Consider the following 22,370-nt stretch of genomic DNA (forward strand, 5'->3'; position numbering starts at 1 on the left):
TTTTATTTATGAATCAATCAGACCCTAATTTTGAATTATGCCACTGTGGACCAGAGTAACCGCTAGGATAAGTTGTTCCCCAGGTCTGATTTTTCTTCTCCAATAGTTACATACACATTAGTAAACACTATTTATGAAATTTAGAACATCTGGGGGATTGGACAAAGTAAAAAAAATGTTGTTTAAAGATTAAGTTTTTAAATCATAAAAATGTTTATAAAATTTTGACAAAAACTGTTGAAAACCTGCGATATTGATAACTTGTGTAAACAATTGTATATTCAAATGTTTATTCATTCACATATGCTTATAGTATAAGTATGATATAGATTGAGACATTTAAGTACATGTATGTATTTAAGTATATACATGTATGTATTGTATAAGTCACATACTACACATATATACATTAAATTGGTCCTTAAAACAACTTTGAACATGATATACTTATCATGTTGGATCTCAAAAGAGGCGAAATTATATAAAAACTTCAAAAATAATCATCATTTTATAAAAATAATCATTATTTTAGATTTCACTACCTAAAATGACATTTTTAAACTAAAAACTTATAATATGCATTTTTACAAAAAAATTTCATAATTTTTTTTTATCAATGTTTTTTATAAAATGATGATTATTTTAAAATTTTTTATACAATTTGCTTTTTTTGAGACCTAACATGGTATACTTTTGAAAAACTTTTGCTTTGATAATTATAGAGAACCTGTCTGATGTTTAAAGGTTTTGAGCTACCCCTAAAAATTTTTAATTGCAGTATTATTTTATTATATAGAACACATTTAGAGGGTGGGAGCAGACATTAAAAAAAAGTTGATTTAAGGGCCAACCAAATATACATATTCAATATACTTAAGTTTTTTAATTTATGTCATAATTAACATACTGTACATTTAACTGTAGATTACATAGGATGAATAGACTAAAGCTAACAGTACATGCAGTAAACTCTTAGGCCATGGTCATTAAAATAAAGAAAAGTAAGTATATAGCACACTGGTATGCATACAACTTTCCATGTAACACTGAGCTCAACATAATCAAATGCGTCATGCACATACTCAATTAAATCTGTATAGAACTCTTTAAACTCCAAAACAGTAGTTTCAATGTTGTATTCTGGTATCAAACATAAGACTTCTGCTTTTTAAAAAGCATTTAAACTTTCAAAGACAGTTTAAAACAAGAAGGTATTTTTTTTATTTTTGTTAACATTTCTCTCAAGTATATCCAACAATTTTAGGGACATTGTTTTCATCCAAGATTACAATTGCAGGAGTAATCCTTTGAGTTTTGGATGACTTTACCAAACTGTGTGAGACAAACAGCACACATTTTATGTGTTTTATGTCCACAATTGTACACACAGTTTATCAAGATTGCAGATTTTAAAAGATTTTTTTCGAAAATTTATAAACATTTTAATGATTTAAAAAACTTATTTTTAAACTACAATTTTTTAACTTTGTTCAACCCCCCAGAAGTTCTCAATACCATAAATGGTGTAAAAAAACAAAAAAACAACACTTGGGAATGTAAGAATTTATAATCAACAAATAAATTTGTAGTAATTTCTTCAATTTTTTCTATACACCCCATTAGGGTGTTTAGAAAAAAGACACTTCAGATTTTTTTAAACAATTTTTTTAGTAAAACAATTTTAATTACTAATAGAAAACAAATAACAAATAAAATAAATAAGAAAAGTATTTTTTAATATTGAACTTTTGAATAACTTACACCAAGTTTTCCTGAAAGTTTTGACTGTATGCTATATTGCAATTCTGCAGCTCTTCTCTGCTTATCAGTAAATTGATTCAAGAGATTTTCCCTGGCCTGCTCTTCTCTTAATCTTTTGTCAATACGCTCCTGGTTTTCAATTAGGGCAGGAGCAACTCCAGAATTAACTAAAGTTAAAATACTAATAGTATTAAAAATAGAGAAAGATAAATCATGAAAACAATACCGCATCATTTAAAAATGCTAAAAATGTGGAACCTAAAATTTATAAAATTCACAATAACTAAGACTTTAGAACAAAAATTCTAAAATCTTGTCAAATTTTTGGTTAACTTTTTAAACACAAAGTTTTAACTACTTAAATATAAAGTTTCAAGTAGCTTATTGAAAGATCTTGATCAAGGTTGGGGCTAAAAAAGATTGGTAAAGTAATTAGTCGAGGTTAAGGTTACAAAAGATTAATAAAGAAAGGCTGGTAAAGAAGTTGGTCAAGGTTTGTGTTATAGAGTTGTATATCTTTTTTTTCTTTCTTCCTGACAACATTTTTTTTTCCTGGACAACATAGCCTTATCCTTTTCCTTCCTATACTTGAAATTAAGGACTTCAAAGAATTAAATTGTTATTTAACAAGTTTTATATATATATATATATATATATATATATATATATATATATATATATATATATATATATATATATATATATATATCAGGCCTTGTTACGAGATTTCGCTGTGTAGCGAAAACGCGGAACGCATTTTTAAGTAACTAAACTCAGCAAATATATTTTGCATCGTTAGAAGTTATATTGCGTCACTAGCGTCTTTTCAAGTACCGCATTGTAATTAAAGTTATTTTATTAACGCGTTAAAAATCATACAAACAGTTTGTTTTTTTCTCACTATAACAAAAGTTACAAATAAAATCTAAGTTCTTATTAAAAAAATCATTTTTATTATTTTTTTCAAATATGAACTAAATTTTATTTTGAAAAAAATATTTTTTTCATGAAACGTAAAATATTTGTTTATTTTCTTATGATTTTACATTTGGTTTTTGGTTATTTTATCAATTGTTAATAAATTTTTTCTTATTTAATTTGTGAACTCTTTTTAATAATGTTTTTAAACAATAGAGTTTTTTTTTTGTTATTTATCAGTTACCGATAACATATTGGTGATCATAATTTATTTTCATAAATTAAATGAACGTCATTAAAACTTTACGTTATTTATTACAATAAACAAAATATGTTATTAATAAAATTTTTACATCAAAATAAATCGTGTATTTTTTAAACTATTATGACTAAAAATAATTTTTATATTTAAAAGGAATTTATATATTTAATTCCTTAAGATAAAACTTAAACACTTTATTTTTTTTAACTAATTTTTAATAAAAAAAAAAAAAAAAAATGAAACAAACTGCTTCTTTAACAAAAAAATCTATTAGTTTACAATTGCGGTTAAATGCTTTTACTTACGACTTTATTTCTTCTGAATTAAACATCACGCTAACGATAATCAAAAGATAATTTAAATATTCTAAAAGATATAAGTTTTTGCGTAGCGCAAAACTGCTGAGCGCGTAGGCAAATCGCCTTTTCGCAAGCAAAATGCGAGCTGCGTAACGCTTCTTAACAAGGCCTGATATATATATATATATATATATATATATATATATATATATATATATATATATATATATATATATATATATATATATATATATATATATATATATATATAATATATATATATATATATATAGAACTAAATTCAAATTATCCCATGTGTTTAATACTTTAAAAAGAAAACTAATAATATATCATCAACAAAAATTAAAAACACAAATAAAATTCATAGAAATGTATACTACATTAAAAAAAAATTTTGAGTGGCTTTCTGGTTGTACAGCAACTACAATTTTGGTGCGAAAGTCTGCATAACTTGTTTGACGACAATTTTGAAAATTTTTGTTAAAGCAAATCTCATTTGATGAAGCTTTTATTCACTAACAAACTGTCATATGAAGGAAAATTCTTATATCTTTACATCTTTATTTATATCAATATTTTCATTTGTAAATTTTAGCTAACTTCATTTTTTTTTTTTTTGAAAATTTAATAAAAAATCTAACAAAGCTTATGTGTTCATTAAGATATAGAACTTTTGTTGGATTGCTAAAATTGAAAATTGCTAAAAAAAGAATTGCTAAAAAAAGAAATAAAAAAATAGAAAACAATTAAATTATTACAATGTTAACAATATATTAACAATATATAAGACATATAGTTGATGATACATATTTGAATTCAAAGTGTCATTGTGAATTTGAAGTGTCATCATGAATTTGAAGTGTTTCTAACTTTGAACTAATACTTTTTATTTTTTGTGATAATTGTTTAATTTAAATAAGTTTATTTCATTGCAATTTCCACTTATGATATATGTCATTCAATTTTTTTTAAATGAACAACAAGCTTTTATTTCTTTTTGACATCTAGCAACTAGATTTCTTCCATTTTATACTTTCCTCCCTTTCTTTTAAAGTTACTCATCAGTATGTATATTTTTTAAAATTAAACATACCTACCCAAGACTCCAGAGCCACTACAGTTAAGGAGGCTACTAGTTACTAGGCTACTAGTTCGTTTTTTTTAATTTGAAACTCTCTCAAACCTCCTAAACACAAAACTTGTTAAACAACTTGTCGTTGCGCAGAGAAACAGGTTGAGTACAGTATTTCCAAAACACTATTGGAAAGGTACCAAACATAGTGCACCCCTCAGACAATTACAAAAACCTGTTAGAGAGGGCAAGTAACCATTTTTTATTGTCAGAAAAAATCAACAACAACTTGCTACTCCTTTTCCAAGAGTTTCAAAGATAGTCAGAGAACACCAATATTTGGAGCTTATTTCGACCCGGTAGTGGTGTAGAGGTAGAGCACTTGCTTCTAAGGGGGAGGTTCTAAGTTCGATCCCCACAACATCCTTGGTAGTACCGTGCTCAACTTGTTTCTCCGCTCAGTGGCCTTATTCATCAAGGTTCGTTTTTCGGAGTTATAGAGTTGAGAGACGATTATAACCACAATTAAGTAGTGTCCTCATTGTAGTGGCCTTCTCGACCTTAGGGAAGGGAATTAACATTAAAAAAAAAAAATTGCAAATGAGATTGATATTTTACAAAAGTCAACCACTTGAATTATAATATGTAAAATTAAATGTAACATCTATTTTTAATAGATGTTACATTTAATTTTATAGAACAATAACAGCATGCTGCTAAGACCATAAAAAAAAAAAAAACATGCCACTAAAACCATAGTAAAAACAGCATTCTACTAAAATCATAACAAACTGCCATGAATCTTAATACTTTGAGCGACCATTTTATTTGGTTAAAAGTATTATTTTAAAGTAACTAACTGTAATTGAATCATATAGTATCACATAAAGTCTTACCATGGAAAATCGTTCAACAAAGATAATGACAATGATGAGAACCCCTAAATATTTTCTACATAATAAAATAATACTGGATTTAAAAAATGTTTGAATAAAAAATGTTTTTGTTCAAAAAAATTTTTTTTTTTTTGAATTTAAAAAAAAAAAATTTTATTAAAAAAAAAGGGTTTTTTAAAAGTATGTCATGTTGGGTCTCAAACAAAGCGAAACCATAAAAATTTCAAAAATAATTACTATTTTATAAAAAAGCAGAAAAAAAATTTTGATCAAAAATTTTTGTTAAATTCCTTATTTTTTGTTTTTAGTTAAGAATCATTATTTTCTGTTCACTAAAATCTAAAATAATAATTTAATTATAAAATAATTCATATTTTTGTAATTTTTATATAATATTTTTTTGATAAGGGGTTGTCCACAAATTATGTCACACATTTTTTGTTTTAAATCCAGTATTATCTTACTACATAGAACACATTTAGAGGGTGCCAGAAATAAGTTATTTTTTGAATCACCCTATTATATATATATATATATATATATATATATATATATATATATATATATATATATATATATATATATATAAAATAGGTTGATTCAAAAAACAACTTATTTGAAAATTTTGGTGACCGTACTCCGCGTCCAGGAGAAAATTAGCGGATAATCTGCGTTTTTTCACGAAAAAAACCATACTTGCCGTAAAAAAAAAAGTTCTCAAATTTTAATTTGGGCGGCGCCCAAATCGGCACCAAAATAGAATTATATACTGAAAATATATACGTTGTCAAAAATGGTCTCGAATAGTCCCTGATATATATATATATATATATATATATATATATATATATATATATATATATATATATATATATATATATATATATATATGTATATATATATATATATATGTATATATATTATATATATATATATATATATATATATATATATATATATTATATATATATATATATATATATATATATATATATATATATATATATATATATATATATATATATATATAGGTATAACAACAAATATATTTTTTTAATATTGATTTAAAAAATAATTTTTTTAACATTTTAATTGAATTGAAAAAACAGTAACATACTTAGCATTCTTTTTCTCTGTTCTATCTGTCGTTTCATAGAAGCAACTATTTCACTAATATTTGATGCACTATCTAGTAACTGATCTTTATCTGGTGCAGTTTCTGGCAAAGTAGGGGGGAGGGGTTCATCATCTATCAATGCATTTAATCTGTTTAATTTTGCTTTTTTTTGCTGGGTATCTTCATCTTCTGCAGATCTTTTACGATTAATTGCTGAGGATCTGAAGAAACCCAAAAAGGCAATTCAATTATTAATACAAACTTATTTTATTACAAAATGCAAAAAACTTAAATAATTCTAAAGTATAATTACTAAATAATATGTTTAAAAGACATTTTATATGAATGAGTTTAAATATAATTTTTTTAAACTATTACATAACAAATAAAAAATAAACCTAATATTTACTTAATTTTACACTGCTTAATTATAATTATAGCTAACTTTAATTATAAGATGGTTTTTTTTTCCTTCCTTTTTCTAATGTGTACTTTTAGAATAAACATATATATTTATTATTAAAAAATATATTTATTATTAAAAATTGTTTTTTTTGTTTTAATTATTTTACTTTAATTTAGGTAAAACATTTTTAATTCTGTTATTATCTAAAATAATTTTTTCAGAATTTAAATTTAAAAGTTTTTTTTTTTAAAATAATTTTGGAATGAAAATAAAAAATTCATTTTGTTGATTTTAAGCCCATTATTGGTAATAATTTTTATACTTTTTATGTGATAGTAATCAATAAACACAATTTAAGTGGGTATTCTAAATATTATTTAGACAGTTACTAATATTAAAACCATAGATCATCCAGGTCATATTTTAAAAATCCGGACAATTGTTTAGGTAAAATATCCAGAATATATTTTATCTTATATTCTTCTTAATTTTGCTTTTAGCTGAGTTGTTTTCAATTTTTTTTTTAATTTTCTTAATTTTTGTGAAGTGAAGAATGAGTAAAAAAGCTTAAAAAACAAATATATTACAAAAATGTAAACCTAAACTTGTATGTATGGAAAACATTTTTGATATCCAGAAAGACTAAAAGTTGAGAAAAATATCCGGAATTCCAGAAATATTTGGAAAAAAATAATTCCTAATCCAAACGCCGTATTTTACAGCTGAAAATATCATAAACCATTTGACATAGTATGGATTAATAACAAAAGAGCCAGAGGAATGTAATGCAGCAGGAGGGTTAGGTTTGCAACAATTTAGAATTGAAAAAAGCATTGCTGGAAACTTGCTATACTATTGCAATACAAATATTGCAATTTCGACATCAGAAGATATCATCATCAACAAAATAATATAATAAAGATTTTTTTCAACATGCACTTGGTAGGACACTATCTTATTGGAAACTAACAAGGAGTTTAATAACACTGTAAGTAGTAAGCGACTGGGGTTGATATTTAACCAGGGCCAGATTTGAGAAAATTTAGCCAGTGCCAGGGCTGGGTTTGTGACCGGGGCTGCATAAACATTTATATATTTTGAAGTTTTTTTTTTTTTTCAATATTTATGTTATATTTTGTATATATGCATATATAAACATCATGATCATGATCGTCACAATCATAATCATGTTCGTCACGATCATGATCATGTTCATCACGATCATGATCATGTTCATCACGATCATGATCATGTTCGTCACGATCATGATCATGTTCGTCACAATCATGATCATGTTCGTCACGATCATGATCATGTTCATCATGATCATGATCATGTTCATCATGATCATGATCATGTTCATGTTCATCATGATCATGATCATGTTCATCGTGATCATCATCATTGTCATCATCTGGTTTTAGCCTTCCTCTTTTATACTGTTTCTCTAATAATGGTTAATGCTCAAACGAGCTATCATCACCATTACAAATCAAAACTCACTCTTGCTTGGCTCCTTATTCAACAAGTTGCATCCTTTTACTGCATGTCTCTTCATGATATAAAAACTTTTATTAGCCTAGTTTTTTTCCTTGCACATCAAAAAATCCTTAGAATTCTTACCCATCTTCATGTTTTCCTTTTTTATACAACCTACAACATTTTAAGTCTTCAGTTAATCTTTTCCTAGCTTTTTTACCTATCCTCTATTTTAAAGTAAGTTAATAGTGGTTGCTTGCAACCTTGTTGGAAGTAAATTAGAGTTTAAAAATATACAATTATATGCCAGTATTTTACAAATAGTAAATGTAAGTATAAAATTCTAATGTGTAAAGTATTATAAATTTTTTTCTAGCCCCGGCTAAAAAAAAAATTCTAACAGTTTAACATCAATTATAAAACTTAATCTCAGATCTGCTTATGATAAAAACATTATGGAACAGTCTACAAAGAAATAGAATAGCACCTTACAACTTTGTTTTTTAAACTCCTTGAAAATGGACAATAAAAAAGAAGTAATTATGCAACATATTTCAGTTATCGGACCAAAAACAATTAAAGATAAACTTTATACACCTGAATTAGTTATACACTCATTCATATATTTTTCAACATCAAAGACATTATATAATTGCTTAAGAAATGATTATCAATTTCCGTCTATTTTAACACTCACTTGAAGTACTTCAAAAATCTCAGATATTAATGAAAACAAATTTATATATTCACTTTTTAATTCTCTTCTGGATAAGCAGAATTTATGTATCATACTACATGATAAAATATATGTTAAAAAAATTTACTTTACCATGGTGGAACTATTTTTGGTAGATTGGAGGATAACCTAGTGGAATTGTCAAAAATACTTTTAGGGATTATGTCTGTTTGTTTATATGGGGATCCAAAGGTGTTAATTAAAATGATACCAATATCAAATTATGATCTGATTTTTTGTTTGAACAGATTAATTTGACCAATCAAACAATTGATTTAGTCAGTATAAATATAAATGTAAAAGCTATTATATGTAATGGGAATCGTGTCAATCAGGTTTTTTTTTAAATGTAGACATTTGTTCCAGGAAAACCATGGTTAACAGTAGATGGAAAGTATTTACTTCATGATTTTGTACACCTCATAAAAAATATTTATAACTCTTGGTTAACTAAAAAAAACTCAGGAATTAATAATTGACGATAATGGAGTAACCAGGATTGCAAAATATATTCATTTTAAGCAGCTTTACAATGCAGAATCCAGAAGCTTTTTTAAGTAATAAGACCCGAATGAAACTTCTATTTCTCCAAAAACTTAAACTGCTTTTTTGCAACATCCTGACATGATTCATAGTGATGCTAACGACACTGCTATATTTATAAATAAAGTTATTATTTGGTGGAAAATTTTAAATGTCAAAGCCATTTGTACTGATACAAGGAATAATCATACTTTGCAGGCTGTTATCAATAATCCTCACAACAATCGTTAAAATTTAATACTACAATTTGGTGATATAGCATTTAAAATGGCAGGTTCTTAAGGTAAACCTATTAAACAGCTTCCTAAATATACTACAACTTGTATACATCAAACTTGTTATGAACTAGTAGATTTATGTTGATATTTATTTACACTACACAAAACTATATTCTTCGTGGTCAATTTACATCAGATCATCTAAAAAAGAATATGAAGTCTGGTCATCAATGTGTATATAAATACAATAGTCCAATACAAATAGTCTGAAGACTGCTCCAAAATTCTTGATAACTTGCAAGATCTGGAATCTTCTATTGCTGATGATGTCAAAATGTCACTTATTCTCATTTCTGGGTATATTACAAGAAATGATAAAGAAAGAACTATTTATGAACTTTTAGATCAAACAACGTTCTATTATCAGAAATATGGTCTGTTTTCGAAATTTTTGGATTGTGGTAGATTGTGGTAAAATTCCAACTGATAATTCATACCAATGGACATTTTTTTGTTTTGTAATTTTTCAATAAATTAAAGATCATGTTTGCAGGAAATCTTTAAGCAGTATTTTTATGATTATACCAGACTATTATTTATTGGATATGGAAGAACATCATTGTATAATATTAAGCAACAATTAAAAAAAAAATGTATATACCACTGTCGCTCCAAGATCTGCCAAAGAACCTGCACTAAAAGTGTTAAAAATCTCCTTAATAATCTACTTAATTGTCTACTATTTATAACATATATAGTTTATGAAACTACTATTTTATAAAAGATTTATGAAAGTTTCATTTAATTTTTTCAGATTTTAAACACAATTTATCTAATATTCTTAGTTTGGTTTAATAATTCTATTCAATATAAAAAAATATTCATTTTATTTTTTTAGCCAAAAAAAAAAGTAAAGCCAAAACTAAAGGTGAAATTATATAACTATGTAAATGTGTGAAATTTTGGATCTCTTTGTTTTATTTACATTGTTTATTACTTAAGATTACTATTTCTTTATTTTATTAAATTTATTTTTTCATCAAAAAACGTTATTAGGCTATACAAAGAATTTAAAATACTTTTTAGTTTTAAAATTACTTTTAACAAATTTATCATCTTTTTTGCCGTAGAAAAGTAGGCCTCCACAAAAAAACCCGGTTGCACAATTAATAAGCCTGTAGTAAAGTGGTTGATGTACAAACATTTCAATTTTGAAGTTTTATTTAATAGCAGTTTTTTGTTTAATTTTTTTTTATATTTTTTTACAATTTTAATGTAAAATAATTTTTAGTAGTTTAAATTTAATCTAATAGCAATTTTAATCAAATATAAAATTTATGATTTTTTTACTTAAGATTATTCATTTTTTAGATAATATTTTAACATCAATTTAATAAAAAATATATTATTTATAATTTGTATTATATTGTATTATTTTATTATAGAATAATAAAAAATAAAAAAATACCCAAAAAAAAATTGATTTAAAAACGTAATTTTTTTACTTGCAGTTTTTTTTTTGATACGTAAATGTATGCGGATTTTTTACATTTACATATAACATATTTGTTTCATATTAAATTATGTTAACTAATTTATTTAGGAATTTTATTTTGGAAAATTATTTAGGAATATTAGTAAAATTAAGTGTACAGAAACACACTAAATGTGTTTTTAGACTAGGCAATCAATATTACAGATTTAAAAGTGAGAAGAAGAAAAAAAAGATTTTAAATAACTTCATTGCAAGATTACCAAAACAATTATAAAATGAACTAAACAAAATAACAATTTTTATTACCTGAATTTAGATACATTATTCATGAGTTCTTCAACAAATCTTGGAGCAAGATCGTCTCCTAAGAGAGAAGCCATTTTTTCTGTTGACCGTTCATTGTCTAAATTATCAACTATACATGACAACGCAGCTCTCATAACAGCTTTCTCTGGAAAACCTAACCTTTTTGAAACCGTTTCTCGAATGATTGGCTGAAGATCATCAATATCTTTTTTACTTAAAGTTGCCATTTTATTTAGTTTATAATTTGATTTATAGTTATATGCATATACTTTTGCTCTAAATTGAGAGGAAAAAAATTAACTATAATAAAGAAACCCAAGAATGAAAGAGAAAACTAAATTAAAAATTGATAAACAAACACACACAAAAAAAAAGATTAAAATTTACCTTAAAAATAAAATTTTGATGTAAATTAAAAACAAAAAAAATATATATATATATACATATATATATGTATATATATATATATATATATATATATATATATATATATATATATATATATATATATATATATATATACATATACATATATATACATATATATATATATATATATATATATATTCACATATATATGTGTATATATGTATACATATATATATATGTGTATATATACTAAATATATATTCGTATATAATAATTATACATATATGTTCATATATATATATATGTGTATATATATATGTATATGTATATATATATGTATATATATATGTGTATATATATATATATACATATATATATATATGTATATATATATATATATATATATATATATATATATATATATTTATATATATATATATATATATATATATATATACATATATATATATATTTAGTTTTTAATTTTAGACGAACGCAAAAGTACTAATCTTTGTTGAGTATTTTGCAGAAAATTTTTTGACCGGCAATAGACAACACTACCAAATAAAGACAACCGACTTGACGTTCATTTTAATTTTCTTATTTACGACCATTAGTTTTTAATGGTTTAATATTGCGGTTACCGGTATAAATATTAGTAAACAAACACAAATCATGGTTTAAGTTTAAGTGAAATAAAATACCTATAAAAATGGAAGATAATCCATTTTCCTTTACAAAATTTTCCCAAAATAAAGATCCAATGGAACCAACCGAGAATGGTAAGATTTTTATTAGTGTATGGGTTTAAAAGATATTTTCAGATTTTTGTATCAACTTTATATAACTGAAATTCACTACTGACGATATTATAACAACATCTAACTCTATTTAGATATTTTTGTTGGTTTTAATCAAAGTATTGATAAAATGAGGTTTCTAGCATTATTTTCAAAATAATAATATTTTAATAAAATATGATTTTAAAGTAAAAATTTAATAAAATTGGCTTTTAAATTGGTATTGTCGGTCTATTAGGTTAGTTTAAAATAATTCTTAGAATCTATTAATAAGAAAATAAAAATAATATTCAATATAATTTTTATTGCACATAATTTTAGTTTCTTACTCTTATTGAATATTATTAATGCTATTTGAGTATGCAAGCAATGTATATTTGATGTAATTTTATTTGAGTAGATAAAAAATAATTTAGTTACAAAACCAATATTTATGTTTGGAGCTATTTGGAATTAAAGAAGATAGTTATAGATATATAAAATAGTTAAAACAGGGTGGTCATCGCTCCTCTTAAATCCTCTAAAGTTCTCTTTTTTTATAAACCTCTTTTAAAATCTTCTATCCTATTCTACCCTTTAAAAATATAAAGAGTTAAAAAGGAGGTTTTATGTGATAAAATCTCCTCTTTAACTCCTCTTTTTTATTTTTTTCATTTCTTCATGATAGTATAATGTTAAAACTTCTTGATCGATAAAACTGGTTAATGTCTAAAATGAGCATTTAGTTGTAAAAAAATCAATATTAGCAAATTCATGTCATCTAACATAAAAATTGACATTAATGACCCCTGTTTAAACCCTAAATATGTGGAAACATGGGTGTTAAACCTATTTTAAAAATCAACTAAAGTCCTCTATTTTTATTAAAAATTTTGTAGTTTTGCGGAAAAAATCCTTTATATTACATGCAAAATCTCCTTTAAAATCTGCTAATATCCTCTTTTTCTTATAAAAATTTTGTTTGGCCACCCTGTATGTAGTAGTGGCCACCCTGTAAACATTGAAAATATAAAAAGTAAAAAACTATTAGTTACATAAATCAAAACCAAAAACACTTAGATGGGAAAGAGTTCTATATTAAAAAAAATGTTTTTTGAGCATTAAAGAACAGTTAGAGTAAAAGGATGTAACTTTGGTGAATTACAAATCACTCAATATTTAATTTTGTAGAAGGAACTTGATAGCTCCAATGATAACTTAATAATTCAAATGAGCTGATCCCTCAATTAGGAGCTACTATCAAATATTGTAGTATTCAACCAAGTTCTTTAAAAATGCATGTGCCATCAGAAGTGAAACAAATGTATCTTTTTTATTTTTTGAAAAAATTATCAATCATTTTCTGATCAAATCTTAGAAGATATTCTTAGATGTGATATAAGCATTATGATAACTGCTATAAACATGCTATAGAAATATACTTATCAGAGTATCCAATTGTGGAGTAAGAAAATGAGTTTGCTGATCATTTATATTCAAAACAACATGTATCAAAGAACTCTCATCAAAAAATGACAAAACCATTCCTGAAAAACATCACTAAATTTGTTAAAGGCTTACGTAAACTATTGAAGGCATTTACAAATGACTTAAACTATTGAAGCATTTTTATAGGTTTAATCTTTGGCAAAGAATAGACATTGTTATCTTGTAAAGATTTTTTTATGAAATATTAGTATTTATATAGACATTATAATGGTTCAAAATATAATATTTTTGAAAAATATCTGCTGACACCCCCTGAATGTGTCCTGTTTTGCCAAAAAGTTCAAAATTGAACAGGTTATCTGCAAGCAAAGGTTGTAATTCGCTGTATATAAGATTGGAATTTGTTCAGACAAATTAAAGAATTGTTATTTGACACCAGTTCTCAATGCAGGACACATCAACGGAGCTTGCTCTTTGATAGTGCAGTATTTGAATAGTGATGTATTACAATTTGTCTGTCGTTATCATTTTTATGAATTAACTCTAGAAAATGTGATTACAATATGTTTAAAATCATCACAGGTACAAGAAATTTTGTTATTCAAACAAGTTAAAGGAAAAAATTGATATGAGGCAAGTTACTCCCAGAAACTGAAGTTCTGCAAAAGTTAAACATAAACAAAGTATCCTTGTTCATTAGAAATCAGTTTGATACACAGTCCATTAGAGCTTCCCAAACACCCATTGATTTTTATCAAAGAACAACCACCGTGATCAAAAAATCTGATTTAAAGATCCCAATTTAATCGAAAACAAAAAATTCAGAAAAAATGCTATAAAGTTTTTTTTGCAAATTGTGCAAAATTTTTAATCCCATTTTCCTTACACTAATAAATCTACATTAAAAATTAATTAGAGATAGATCAATAGGCAAAATTATATTAAAATCTGTTTCATAACTTAGTCTGTTAAATTTATTTTTTAATTATCATTTATTAAAGATTTGTAAACTAAGTGTTAAATTTATAAAAATGTGTACATTATAAATGTTATATATATATATATATATATATATATATATATATATATATATATATATATATATATATATATATATAAATATATATATATATACATATATATATATATATATATATATATATATATATATATATATATATATATATATATATATATACATATATATATATATATATAAATATATATATATATACATATATATATATATATATATATATATATATATATATATATATATATATATATATATATATATATATATATATATATATATATATATAAGTAGTTAAAATATGTATTTGAGTTTGAATTTGAAATAAGGTAAAATTAATTCAATAAAATTGATAAAAATATTTGAAAATTTTTTTTTATTATTAAATTATTTTTATAGTTATGTGGGCTAAGTGATATTCCTAGATTATAAATTTTGTTTAAAAATATCACTTAACCCAGTTTTTGCTGAATAGTGTTTAGCACATATAATGCATTTCAAAATCAAACCAAAACTTTTCGTTTTTTTGTTTAATTTTCATTTAGACAATCAATTTCTTGCATTATTAAAAAAGTGTTTGTTCTTATGCCTGCTTGAATCTAGAGTTACTTAGGAAGCACAATTTTTAACAAAGAAACAAAATACCATAGCAAAGAAAATCACATAAGGAATCCCAGTCAGCATTAAATGCAGTACTAAGCAGTGTTATAATTATAAGAAGCAGGAGATAAAAGTTTTAATGAGGTTATAGCATTGTTTGAACTACCTAAAGAACAACAAAGCAAAACTGACCACAAGCTAGGGTTAGAGACTCAAACTTATCAGCAAAAGTTAGGTGGTTTAAGTTGACTATTTAGATGAGGGGTTAAAAAAAGCAAAAATTTTAAGTTTTAGTGCCTGGTACTTAGAATTAAGCAGAAATTATGGTCACCAAATATTACAATGTCAATTGGATAAAGTTTAGGAGCATAGGAAAATAAAAGAAATGATTAACATCAATTTCTCCCCGCCAATTTCTCCCCACCAATTAAATCTTACATTTTCAGATCTAAAGGTATAAATATAAATATTTAAGACAGTATGGCTGTTGCTAACTTATTCAACATCTATGAAACAGTACAACATTTACCCCCAAAGTAAATAGAATTCTTCTAAAGACATCTTTTCTAATTTAAATTCTACTTTTTTCTTTCTTAGTCCAACAACTGAAATTGAGTTGTCTGATTTAACAAAAAGTAATCTGAAAAATGATAAAAGTTTAGGTAAATAATGTTTCCAAACATCTTCTTAAACTTATTCATTAAACAATTATTCATAAGGCAAATCATTAAAAAAATCAACAAACATATATATGATTATCATATATAAACAGTATATATAGGGCTCGAATTAAGATTGCCTTTCATACCTTCGGGATTACTTTTTTCTTAAAAAAAATATTTTCGCGATTTGTTTATGTTTGTTATTTGTTAATTTTTTCTTTTTTTTCAATTTAGCATTTTTTTGGCCATTCTTAAAAGTAATGTTTTTGTCTGATTTTTTTATTAGGGGTTAATAAACTTAAGGAAATATAAAATAAAGGAAAAATTTGATCAAACCAAATTTTTTTCTTTCACTTTTGCAAAATAATTAGAATGAAAAATATTGAATAAAAACATCAACTTAAAAACCAATTGAATGAAAAAAATAATTATACTTGAATTTTTAATAGTATGCTAGATCAAGAAACAAATTATAAAAAATGTGTTATGTAATGTTTTTTTGCTTAGATCTTACTCTTTTGGTTTATAGATTATAGACTTGTATGGTCTATAGGCATGTTTTTGAGCTAGTTTGAAGTTTTGTAGTTTTACGACGATAATGTTTTAATTTATTAATTTTTATTATATTTGACATTTGTAAAATAGATGGTGCAAGTTGGTAATATGTATATTAATGTATTCCATACAGGGACGAATAAGACATTCGTAGAGGTACAGAATGGAATCAGAAGTAAAAAAATGGCGAGCACAGTAACGAGTAGCAACCTCGGCAGATACTAATTTAGCAATCGGTAGCATTAATTGTATATATGGTTTCTATGAAAGGTCAGTAGTAAACAATAATTCAAGAAAACGCAAAGAAGAGGAGAGAGTAAATAAATGGCAGTGAAAGGTTTACCATTCATTAATATAGGAATGTCAACAGTATTGCAGTTTTTTGCAGTAAATAACTAGAGCATGTTGAAGTTACAATTTACAAGCCACTGCAAACCCCAATCTATTACAGAAGTGAGATTAGATTCAAGATTGGCTGCCTGTTTTAAGGATCGAAAAGAAAAGATTTTTTGTCAAAACAGGAGTATAAAGTTGAGTCATCAGCAAAAAGAGCTACTTTAGATGTAAGTGTGTTAGGAAGATCATTAATGTAGATAAGAAACAAAATAGGCTTAAGGATAGAACCTTGAGGTACCCCAGAAGTTACTGGAAATGAAGAAGAGTGTTGTCCTTTGATGATGAATTTAATAAAGCGGTTTGAAAGAAACGATTTGATTTCAAAAACCGTAATGACTGTTTAACAGTAAGTTATTTAACTCAAGATGGAATGTGAGAAATTTGTTGATCAAAGACTCAAAGAATTTGCTAATAAGAAAGGAGACTGACTGGACGATAATTGGAGGAGTCAGAATGCTCACCTGAGTTTTTGTGAGAAGACAAGACATAAATCAAGGAGTGAAGGTAAATGATTAGGGTTGTCAGGAAAATGAGTCACAAACTTAACTATCTGAGTAAGAGATTGAGAAATGCAGAAGTTATAGACTTAAGTTCCAGCAGGGTCAGTGGCCTTAGAGCCAAGCTATTTAGTGTGATGAGCATTAAAGTCACCAATAACAACAATTTGATCAGAAATTACATCTAAAAGAGTAAAGTCTTGGAATGAAGGAGTACAATAAAGAACAAAGAGGAAGGTGATAGAGTGATGAGGTGCTAAACGAAGCACATAAAAGAATGGTCCATGGATTTGAAACTCATTCTATGACTAATAGGTGAATTGATGTGTATGTATACCTCAAGCCAAGTATGTGACTATTTGAGACTTTGCGAATCAAAAAGATGGTGCACATCAACTCTGAGATCAGAAGAAGGAATAGCAGAATTTAAATTTGTCTCACTAAGACCAAGCAAGTCTGGTGAGTTTTGCAAGAGGTAAGGTTCAACTGATGGAAGGTTTCTTTGCAGGCTATGAATATTTGTAAAAGATATATTAAAACAGTTAGGTGATGGGGATGGTTTTTCATGTTTAATATTTTGGATTACTTTTGTCATAATTTAAGTTTAAAGAGAACTTGACTCATTCATAGATAGAGCACGGCCTCCTAAGCAATGAGCTATGCAATTTTCTCAGTTCTTTTAATTAACCCTAAGTTACAGAGCCATGTTGTGCATGGATGGGATACCATCCATGCACAACATGGCTCTGTTAATACTCTGATATTTTGCAGCTGTTGATGGAATTGGCCTGAGAGCTACCACAGAGTTTGGGAAACCTTACTACCAGCTGGCCTCAAAACCATTAAATTGAGTTTTAGAGTTGTACCCTCATTAAGAGATAACAGGAAGAGTTGCATAGTCACTATCAAAGAGGCATAAGCAAAAACCTATGAGAAGAGTCAAGAAGATCCAGTATTCATCATCCTAGGTAGGAAACAGTGTAACACAGGTTTACATCTACGCAAGCCTAATAGATGAAGAAGGGGTTTGGGGCTGGTTAGCAGTTATTCTGCTTACCTCTAAAGTCTTTTTCTAGGAAGTCTCCTATCTGCCCAAGCTGAGTATTTTTATCAAGACACCATCTCTAGCCTTCACTCAACCAAGAGCCCCAAGGGAGGGGATTTTTAAGTCAGAGGTTGTTTTTCCTAGTCATTGCCTATTAAAGCACACCCTTCAAGGCAGCAGGGCATGGGGCAGGTAGTACTGGGTTACATGATGCCAGCAGCAGGGTGATTGTGATGATCTTAAATCTGACTTAACACAGAATAATTAAAAGGAGCTACTTCCTGCAAACAATACATTGGAAAAAATGTTACATCTAACAAATACTAGAGATTAAGGTGAGCTTAAGTTTATAGTTGGAGTTACAAGTTAGTTAATGAGCTCACACTGCATCAAAACAGATTTAAACAATAAAATAGAACATTTAAGCATTTACACAAAACACAAACATAAAATAACTTACAGGTTACTTTATTTATTTATTTTTAACACAAATATACATATAAAGTAGATAACAGGTGAACTAAAACAGTAAATGAGTAAATGCCACCTCCATTTATATAAAAGACACACACAAAAAATTAAAAAAAGATATATATATATATATTTCTATAGGCATGATCGATATTAAATAGTACTGATGTCAGGTAGCAAACTCTTTCCAGCCTTTGCTTAGAAAGTGAATCCTACAAGGCAGAAACATGAAATATGATAAAATATAATCAAATTATATAAATGGACATGAAATATGATGAAATATAATCATGGTTTATCCAATCTACTTCAATGCCTGTGCTCTAACAAGTTAAGTCTTAATACCAGCATAATTGAACTCACTATTTTCAAATCAAGTCGATTTAAAATCTATAAATGCTAACCTTCAAATTAAGTGGCCAAATATAATAACATTTAGTTTAGTTAAAATATATTGAAAAAAAAATCTGGGGTCCACCCCTGGGCAAAAGGTAGTTGGCTCTAATAGGTGTTCCTAATCAATAATATGTTGTTACAATTAAATCCAAATACAGTTATAAAAAAATTTAAATCTATTCCTATTATTTGTATTGCCTTTATAATAATATATGTGTAATAAATATAATAGTTTAAAAGAAATAAAAGCAACCTTTCTTCCAACTTTCCTAATAATTTCAATTCTAATTAATGATTAATTGTATGTTTTGATCATTTAACTCCCAATATAAAATAATAATTCAATATATTAGAGTAATTTCAGGTTTTCTATAAATAGGCTCATACTACAGTGCGTTAAAGGTTACCAAATAGTAGTATGACACCTTTCTAAAAAACCTAAGTAAAAATCCCTATTGTGTGCTGCGTTTATGTTATGTGTAATGCAGTATTTAATTAAAATACTGCATTACACATAAAAGTTAGTTAAACTTTTTTTAGTCAAACTAAAAAGTTAGTTGACTAATTTTAGTTAATGTAAAAAGTTACTCAACTCATTAAAGTTGAATTAAAAAACTTAAACTCCCATTCCTAATATAATTTTCATAAAAAGCAACTAGTTCTGAGAAGTTTTGCACACAGTAAGATTTGATTAAAGAAAAACTGCATCAAGAATTTCATTAATTTATTTTTAGCATTAACATGAATTAATATTATATATTTTGAACATTAGTGTAAAATATATATTTTATGTTAATACTTAAGATATCTAAATAAACTTTTTAACATATTTAAGTTTTGACTTAACATGTTTATTAATATAAAACTTTTTTTTTTAATAGATAAAATTAAAAATAAATCTGCTAATGAAGTATCAAAGTCAAGAAAGCTTGTGGTAAAAACTTATTTAAAAAACCATTTAAATTGTCAAGATTGGTGCCTATATATATGCATGTATATAAATTATATATATGTATACATGTAAATATTTATATAAATTTTACTATATATATATATATATATATATATATATATATATATATATATATATATATATATATATATATATATATATATATATATATATATATATATATATATATATGTATATATATATATATATATATATATATATATATATATATATATATATATATATATATATATATATATATGTATATATATATATATATATATATATATATATATATGTATATATATATATATATATATACATATATATATATATATATATATATATATATATATATATATATATATATATATATATATATATGCATATATATATATATTTTTTTATACACATTAGGTGCTAATTCTGCTTCATTAGCTTAGCACAGAAAAACAAAGTCTTAAGCCATTTCTTATTCTAATACCAAGCTAACGGGTTATGTCAAATATAGTATATGTGTTGCAATTAGATCAGCGAATGAATTTATATCACAATATGTTATTATAAGTTTCTCCTAACTTTAACCCTATCGCTGCTCCAACCCAAACCCTCTGTCGGTGATATACCATCACTCCTTTGTATCCAAAGCATATCCAGTCAGGTTTAATTTCATATAACTTGTAATTTTATTGCAAAGCATTTTGGGATGTTCAGCTGGACCACATAAATTTTATAATATTAAACAGCCATAGTTCTTTTTGCATGTATTTAAAAAAATCTTAATTGTAACAATCTTAGTGATAACAATGACATCATTATGACAACAAATAACAAATAATGACATCATTATGACATTGCTATTGCTATTATAAGCTGTGGTAATAAGCGTGAAAAAAACTGTAAAGATATTTTTTTGTTTTCCTAATTTTATGAAATAATATTGTAAAAAATTAAAACATGTAATTTTTAGATGTAAAATATTGTAATAAATTAAAACATGTAATTTTTAGAAAATAACAAGAAACAACCAATAGCTTTTTTATATAATAATTTAACAGTTTCAACTTGGCTTTTTTACTACATGAAATCATTCCCAAAGTTTATGAAACTGGTTTGTACATTGTATGTGTAGTTTGGGATCAAGGATCTACTAATATAGCTGGCTTATGTTTGCTTGGGTTTTCTAAAAATTTACCATACTCTCCTAATCCTTTCAATAATAAAAACTTACATGTCATTTTTGATCTTTCACATTTAGTAAAAAGTATTAGAAGCAATTAGTGGGAGCATAACACTGACATTAATGGTGAAATTGTTTCTTGGAAACACATCCAGACAAAATAAACTCTGTGCATCTAGTGCCAAAACTAACAGACAAACACTTAGACCCTGGCCCTCTTTTATCTACAGGCGTCAAATTTGCCACTCAAGTTTTTAGTTATCAGGTTGCTTCTGCATTATATTGCTGTTCTAATACAAATTTACTTCCATTAAGTCCAACAAATCTTGCTGTTGGTAATACCAACAGCAAGATTTGTAAATTGAAATATTTCATTAAAATAAAAAAAAACTTATTGTGCTTTCATTTGTTTTAATTAAGTGAAAAATTAATTAAAACAAATGAAATTTAGTTTTTT

At 25.4% G+C, this 22,370-nt stretch overlaps 2 protein-coding genes across 2 annotated transcripts in view; one reads left to right on the forward strand and one right to left on the reverse strand.

The window, feature by feature from the left end:
• The window catches only part of LOC136072055 (U4/U6 small nuclear ribonucleoprotein Prp3-like), a 28,960-nt gene extending 17,139 nt beyond the window's left edge, over positions 1-11,821 (reverse strand). The window contains exons 1-3 of the mRNA XM_065820127.1: positions 11,530-11,821; positions 6,347-6,567; positions 1,762-1,928 (exon numbers count right to left, since the gene is read on the reverse strand). Coding sequence (XP_065676199.1) covers positions 1,762-1,928; positions 6,347-6,567; positions 11,530-11,756 — 615 coding nt within the window. The 5' untranslated portion in view covers positions 11,757-11,821. The remainder of the gene's footprint in view (positions 1-1,761; positions 1,929-6,346; positions 6,568-11,529) is intronic.
• Positions 11,822-12,494: 673 nt separating this feature from the next.
• The window catches only part of LOC136071988 (endosome-associated-trafficking regulator 1-like), a 40,658-nt gene continuing 30,782 nt past the window's right edge, over positions 12,495-22,370 (forward strand). The window contains exons 1-2 of the mRNA XM_065818964.1: positions 12,495-12,680; positions 20,663-20,715. Coding sequence (XP_065675036.1) covers positions 12,611-12,680; positions 20,663-20,715 — 123 coding nt within the window. The 5' untranslated portion in view covers positions 12,495-12,610. The remainder of the gene's footprint in view (positions 12,681-20,662; positions 20,716-22,370) is intronic.

The sequence above is a fragment of the Hydra vulgaris genome, chromosome 15 (assembly GCF_038396675.1).
Source record: "Hydra vulgaris chromosome 15, alternate assembly HydraT2T_AEP".
NCBI lineage: Eukaryota > Metazoa > Cnidaria > Hydrozoa > Anthoathecata > Hydridae > Hydra > Hydra vulgaris.